This window comes from Triticum urartu, chromosome 7, assembly GCF_003073215.2.
Source record: "Triticum urartu cultivar G1812 chromosome 7, Tu2.1, whole genome shotgun sequence".
Classification (NCBI taxonomy): domain Eukaryota; kingdom Viridiplantae; phylum Streptophyta; class Magnoliopsida; order Poales; family Poaceae; genus Triticum; species Triticum urartu.
In genome coordinates, this window is record NC_053028.1 from 296,692,379 (window position 1) to 296,699,649 (window position 7,271).

The following is a 7,271-nucleotide window of genomic DNA, read 5'->3' on the forward strand; positions in this document are numbered from 1 at the left end:
CAGCCCGATCTGGCGGCGGCGCCGGTGCCGGCGCGCGCCCTGGTGAGAATAGAGGGCGGGGACGGGGTGCTGGGCGATGAGTGGGGCTGGGCGGCGGAGCGGTGGGGGGAGGGGGGAGATGCAGGGGCGGCGGCTGCGGGGGGGGGGGGGGGGGGGGGGGGGGGGGGGGGGGGGGGGGGGGGGGGGGGGGGGGGGGGGGGGGGGGGGGGGGGGGGGGGTGGGGGGGGGGGGGGGGGGGGGGGGGGGGGGGGGGGGGGGGGGGGGGGGGGGTGGGGGGGGAGGGGGGAGATGCAGGGACGAGCGGGGCGCCGTGGGGAGATGCAGGGACGAGTGGCGCCGGGAGGAGATGCAGGGGAGATGCATAGCTCTTTGGAAGGAGAAGAAAATAATTTTTGCTTATCAATTTGATGCCAGATTGTGGTCTAAAATAGCTGTGCATTGGTTGCTTGCAGATGGATACTGACCAAAGCTTCTTGGACATCCTTGATTTTGGTTACACGCAAACACAACTAGAAAGTCCAATTGAAGAGCAGGCAACTCCATCAACTCAGCATCGTTCTGCAATAACAGAGAAAGGAAAATCCAACAAAGGCAATAATTGGTCTAGTGATGAGGACAAGGTTCTCATAGCAGCATGGGCAAATACAAGTTTGGATATTGTTGGGACAGATCAAAACCGGGATGCTTATTGGGATAGAATTTCAGAGTACTACAACACACACAAGGAATCATCATGGCCGGAGCGTAATGCTAATGCAATCAATTGCCGTTACACAATGATTAACAGAGAGACCTCTAAATTTTGTGGTTGCCTTCAGCAGATTTTAAATAGGCAAGAAAGTGGAAGGACTATACAAGAAAAGGTATGCGCCTTTCTTGTAATTCTATATGTGATGTGCAATATTCTATATGTGTTGTGCTTATTTTAACAACATATTTATATGTGCAGACAAACGATGCACACATTTTGTTCAAGGAAATGGATCTTAAAAAAAAGAAGCCTTTCACACTGATGCATTGCTATGTAGAGTTTTCGAAGTATCCAAAGTGGCAGACAAGAGAAGTTGAAACTTCTCTTAAGAAACAAAAGAAGACCATTGATGCAAGTCCGGGCACAGCCACCAATGATCCGGCTGATGCATCCTCGGTACGTACTGATGCTACCTCGATACACACTGATGCTCTTGAACATGAGAAAAGACCTGATGGTGTGAAGAGGGACAAGAGAGGTAAAGCTGATGACAGTGCTTGCAAGCTGTCATTAGAAACTGTGTGGGCAGCAAAGCTAGAGAAGGATGAGATCAAAGAGGCGGCAAGAAATGCTTGCTATGCACAACAATTGGAATTGCGAAAAGAGGAGATTGCACTCAAAAAGAATGAGGATGCACGAAACGAGAGGGAGGATGCACGGAGACAGTTTGAATTAGATGAGAGGATCATGCTCATCGACACAAGTGGTATGACTGATGTTCAAAAGCAGTTCTACCAAGCTAAGCAGAAGGAGATCCTTGCTCGCGGCCTAGGGTAATGTGAGCTATATGTTGTAGTTGTAAGAACTATTTAAAGCTTTCTGCTAGTTGAGGACATGGATTACATCACTCATTGCATAAATATTTTTATTGATAGCTGCATTACAAAGACATGGATTACTCGTTTCCAAACTTTTGCCACACATGGTCAATTAGATCAAGTTTAAGCTGGTCATGTTCATCAAAATTTCTAATCCGATGAGTCATCTGAATAAAAGAGCTCAGTTCTTCCGCATGAGTACGAGAGACTGTGACTCTTTCTCCCATTGCCTCAAAAGTGCAGCTTTGCCGACCAGTTTGTCGCTCCTCTTCAACTATCATATTGTGCATTATGACACAAGCTTTCATGACATCAGTGATTTCTTTACGTTTCCATCCTTTAGCAGGTCCATGAACAATGGCAAAACGGGATTGCAGAACTCCAAAGGCTCGTTCCACATCTTTCCTAGCCCCCTCTTGCTTCTTGGCAAAAGTTTTATGCTTTCTGCTAGTTGGAGCTGGTATGCTCTTCACAAATGTTGCCCAGCGTGGATAGATACCATCTGCAAGGTAATACCCCATTGTGTACTGATGGCCATTGATGCTATAATTCACTGGAGGAGTTTGGCCTTCGGCTAGCTTTGTAAAAACAGGAGAACGTTGAAGAACATTTATATCATTCAGAGACCCTGGTAAACCAAAATAAGCATGCCAAATCCAAAGATCTTGTGAAGCAACTGCTTCCAAGATCATAGTGGGCTCGCTCACATGGCCTTTAAACATGCCATGCCCTTTTTTGGGGCAATTTTTCCACCCCCAGTGCATGCAATCTATGCTCCCTAACATACCGGGAAATCCTCTTTCCTCCCCTATTGCAAGTAACCTAGCAATGTCTTCTTCATTTGGAGATCTCAGGTACTTTTCCCCAAAAACTTCACAAATTTTGATCACAAATTTCTTGCAAGACTCTAAATTAGTAGACTCAGCGGACCGGATGTACTCATCAACATAATCAGCTGCTACTCCATATGTTAGTATCCGCATCGCCGCGGTCATCTTTTGCAAAGGATGTAACCCAAGAGCTCCAGAAGCACTTATTTTTTGCGTAAAATAATCATCATAGTCATGCTCAAGTATACCATCAGCTATGCGGTTGAACAAAGTACGCGACATCCTAAATCTGTGCATAAAAATTAAATGAGACAGGGAAATGAAAAAAGGACCAAAGCAGAGAAGTGTACTAATTACGAACCTTTGTTGAAACAAATGTTCGGGAAAGCGAGGAACTTCTTTGAAGTAGTCGTCCCACAGAAGAAGAAATCCGGCATCTCTTCCTCGATCGATTGACTGACGTCCATGCTTGGAACCGCCATGGCGTCGAGCGTTCTTCCTCTCTTCCTCCTCGCGCTCGGCGAATGCTGCAAGTATGAGTTCATCGTCGCCAGATGAAGATGACGAAGAACTCATGTCCCAAGTGGATGTGTTCATTGTGTTGCGTGAGAAACGATAGAAAAATCTAGGTGAGGAGAGAAGTGTGCTGGAAGAGGTGGTAGGAGTGGTTTATATAGATCGGAAATATGGCCGTTGGAAATATAGCCGTTTGAAAAATATAGCCGTTGGAATATACACGTCCTAATTTACACGTTCCACTGAAAAACTGGGAGGTGTATAATTTAGCAAGGTGTATATGGACGTGTATATGGAGATATACACGTCCAAATTTACACATTCCACTAGAGATGCTCTAACAAGACATGATCACCTACATTAAATTGATGCTTTTGTATCCTTTTGTCATGCATCTTTTAACTTTTTCTTTAAACAATTTGCCATTTTCATATGCTTGGGTTCTCCATTCATAAGGTGAGATTATGTCAAATAACCTCTTTTCACCGGCAAGTTTGAAATCATAGTTGAGATCTTTTATTGCCCAATAAGCTTTATGTTCTAGTTCGAGGGTAAATGACATACTTATCCATAAACCATTTTATATGGAGACATACCCATAGGGTTATTATAAGTAGTTCTATAAGCCCATAATGCATCATCAAGTTTCTTAGACCAATTCTTCCTAGATCTATTAACAATCTTCTGCAAGATCAATTTAATTTCTCTATGGCTCAATTCTACTTGACCACTAGAATAAGGATGATAAGGAGATGCAATTCTATGGTTGACATCATATTTAGCAAGCAGTTTATGAAAAGCACCATGTGACACCCCCGATTTGACCGTACACTAATCATACACGGAAATGTGTACGATCAAGATCATGGACTCACGGGAAGATATCACAACACAACTCTAGACACAAATTAAAATAATACAATATTTATATTACAAGCCAGGGGCCTCGAGGGCTAGAATACATAAGCTTGAAAACACAAGAGTCAAAGGAAGCAATAATATGTGAGTACAGACATAAGCTAAACAAGATTGCCTTAAGAAGGCTAGCATAAAAGTAGCAACGATCGAAAAGGCGAGGCCTCCTTCCTGGAACCTCTTAACTACTCCTCGATGCCGAACTCCACGTAGAATCATCCTCAGGATCCTCTGGCTCCTGGACCCCATTATATGATCGCAATAACCGAGAAAAGGGGAAAAAGAAGTAGCAAAACAACCGTGAGTACTCATCCAAATTACTCACAAGCAAGGATCTACACTACATATGCATTGGCATCAATGAAATGTATAGTATCTGTGGATCGAACTGCAGAATGCCAGACTAAGAGGGTGATAGCTAGTCCTACTGAAGACTACGCTTCTGGCAGCCTCCATCTTGAAGCAGTAGAAGAGAGTATATGGTAAGTTAACCAAGTCCATCGCATAGCATAATCCTATCCGACGATCCTCCCCTCATCGCCCTGTGAGAGAGTGATCCCGGGTTGTATCTGGCACTTGAAAGGGTGCGTTTTATTAATTATCCGGTTCTAATTGTCATAAGGTCAAGGTACAACTCTGGGTCGCCCTTTTACCGAGGGACACGGCTATTCGAATAGATAAACTTCCCTGCAGAGGTGCAGCACATTTCCCAACACGCTCGATCCCTCTGGTCGGGCACACTTTCCTGGGTCACGCCCGGCCTCGGAAGATCAACACGTCACAACCCTACCTAGGCACAACAGAGAGGTCAGCACGCCGGTCTAAATCCTATGGCGCAGGAGTCTGGGCCCATCGCCCATTGCACACCTGCACGTTGCGTGGGCAGCCGCTGAGCAGACCTAGCAACCTCCATTACAAAGGAAGTTGCGTTACGTGGTCCAACCCGACGCACGCCGCTCAGTCGCTGATGTCAAGAAGGCTTCGGCTGATACCATGATGTCAAGTGCCCATAACTGTTCCCGCATAGTTGGTTAGTGCATATAGGACAATGGCCAAACTCAGATCAAATACCAAGATCTCATTAAGCGTGTTAATTGATGTAACCACGGACGCCGACCAGGGCCAGGCCCACCTCTCACCTAGGTGGTCATAGCCTGCCTTGTCGCTCCGCCACAAAGTAACAGTCGGGGCCGTCGGGAACCCAGGCCCACCACTACCTGCATGGAACCACCTGCCTCTTCAGCCACCACATCGGAATCACTCCACGAGCCGACCTGACTTTAGTCACCACATGTATCACATGTTATGTATATAAGTATATACACATGATCACCTCCCAAGTGATCACAGCCCGGCAGTATAGCATGGCAGACGGACAAGAATGTAGGGCCACTGATGGAATACTAGCATCCTATACTAAGCATTTAGGATTGCAGGTAAAGGTAACAACAGTAGTAGCAAAGACAGGCTATGCATCGGAATAGGATTATCAGAATGCGGTAGCATGCTACACTACTCTAATGCAAGCAGTAGAGCGAAGAATAGGTGACATTGGGTTGATCAAGGGGGGGGGGCTTGCCTAGTTTCTCTTGGCAAGGAGGGGTTGTCAACCACGTAGTCGATCGGGGCACCAGCAGCGGCGGCAGTCTCATAGTCTACTGGAGAGAAGAGGGGGAACAAAAAATGAATACAATGCAAATAGATGCAAAGTCGATGCATGACATGAAAGGTAACGGTGCCAGGTGTGCCCTAACGCAGAAGGAGGTGATACCGGCGAAGGGGGAAACATTCGGAAAAGTATCCCTGGTGTTTCGCGTTTTCGGACAGATGAACCGGAGGAGGAAAGTTGCATGTTCGCTATGCTAGGGATGTGTGGCGGACGAACGAGCTACGTATCCGAATTCGTCTCGTCGTTCTGAGCAACTTTCATGTATAAAGTATTTTCATCAGAGTTATGGATTATTTCATATTAATTTTCAAAGTTTTAATCAATTTCTCACAAATAGGTATTTCGTTAAGGGCACCCATTATTACACCCAGTCAAAGACTGACTGGTGGGTCCAGTAAACTCCTGACTCAGCAGTCAAAGCGGACCAGGTTAACAGTGAATAGTGCAGGTGGGGGCCATCTGTCATTGGCTAGGGGATACACAGCCAGCGCTTTGACTGGTCAAACTGGTCAAGGTGGGGCCACATGTCATAGACAGTTGCAATATTAACAAAGTTTATTTAAACTAATTAACTTAATTAGACAGGGCGGGGCCTAGTGCTCAGTGGGTCAATTTGCTAACACATTTTCTTAGAGTTAAACCTAAACGCTACAGTTGCATGGCTCACCATCAGTGGCCCTCAGGATTAGTTTAATTAGCCCGCTAGTTATGCCCATGATTAATTAGCTGTGGATCCCGTTTGTCATTTACACATGGATGGTGGATTACGGTCCAGCTTAGCGGGTAATCCCGCAGGGTCCACATGTCGGTGGCCCATGGGATGATTCGAATGGTCGGCCACACCGGTGAGGCAGAACATGGCGGCGCCACGCGGGACCTCGCCGGAATGGCCCCTCTGGCCATGAACGGGCACGTGGTTGGGCGCGTCCGACCACGTGGGAGGTGCCGCGTCAGACGATGGTCGTGACAGTCGACAGGGAGGCCGGGAACACCGACAGCAAGCGGCGGACTGAGCTCGGCCTCGCGGCAAACAATGCCAGGGACAACCAAAACGAGTAGGGGGAAACGGACGGCGGCTCACAGTGGAGTTGTAGGGATGGCAGAGGGCTCGATGGGGATCGAAGTGAAGGCCGAGGTTGAAGAAGAGATAACGGTCACGACTTGGTGAAGCTCCTACTCGATGGTGACGACATGGAGATCGAGGAGGTCATGGGGCAGCCCCTCGAAGCGTCGGCCTTCTGAGGGAGGCTGGTGGCCATGGGGTTCACGATGGCGTGGCATCGGGCGCGGTCGGGCGGTTGTAGAGAGAAAGGACGGCGTGAGGTCGGCGGAGGCAGAGGACGGCGAGGGGAGCGAGAGGAGTTCTGGTGGGGAGGGCGGCGTCGAGCGGCGTTGGTGATGGCGGAGGAGCTCCGGGTGGCGGCGAGCACCGGGCATCGAGGACGTTTCCCCCCGATCCAGATTGGGGGGGAGAGAATGAGAGGGGTTCGTGGGGACGAGTGGGGGTGTGCGGCGCTAGAGTTTTCGGGGAGTGGGGTTAAGGTAGGCCGGGTGGGCCGGCTAGCTGGGTCGTGGCCCAGTTGGGACGAGGGGGTTTGTTTTTGTTTTGTTGTTCTGTCTTTCTTTTCTTTTTTTACTCATTCTTTCTGTTTTTCCTTTTTATTATTTTTTTCTTTTCTGTTTTAATTTTACTTTCTTTTTAGTTTAGGTTTCACTTAATATTAAAATGATCCCAAAATTAGTAATACCACAAAACACACTGCCACAAAAGG

At 47.6% G+C, this 7,271-nt stretch overlaps 1 protein-coding gene across 1 annotated transcript; it reads left to right on the plus strand.

Annotated features, from left to right (window-relative positions):
* Nucleotides 1–391: 391 nt before the first annotated feature.
* On the plus strand, nucleotides 392–1,556 carry LOC125524743 (glutathione S-transferase T3-like). Its single transcript, XM_048689777.1, has 2 exons — nucleotides 392–863; nucleotides 950–1,556. The coding sequence occupies exons 1-2, from the start codon at nucleotides 453–455 to the stop codon at nucleotides 1,526–1,528; spliced, it is 990 nt and encodes a 329-aa protein (XP_048545734.1). The 5' UTR covers nucleotides 392–452; the 3' UTR covers nucleotides 1,529–1,556.
* The last annotated feature ends 5,715 nt before the right edge of the window (nucleotides 1,557–7,271 follow it).

Bases quoted from the DNA above. Each gene is read 5' to 3' on its own strand.
- LOC125524743 (XM_048689777.1), top strand. From the start codon at position 453: ATGGATACTGACCAAAGCTTCTTGGACATCCTTGATTTTGGTTACACG. The intron at 864-949 runs GTATGCGCCTTT...TTATATGTGCAG, and splicing joins GAAGGACTATACAAGAAAAG to ACAAACGATGCACACATTTT.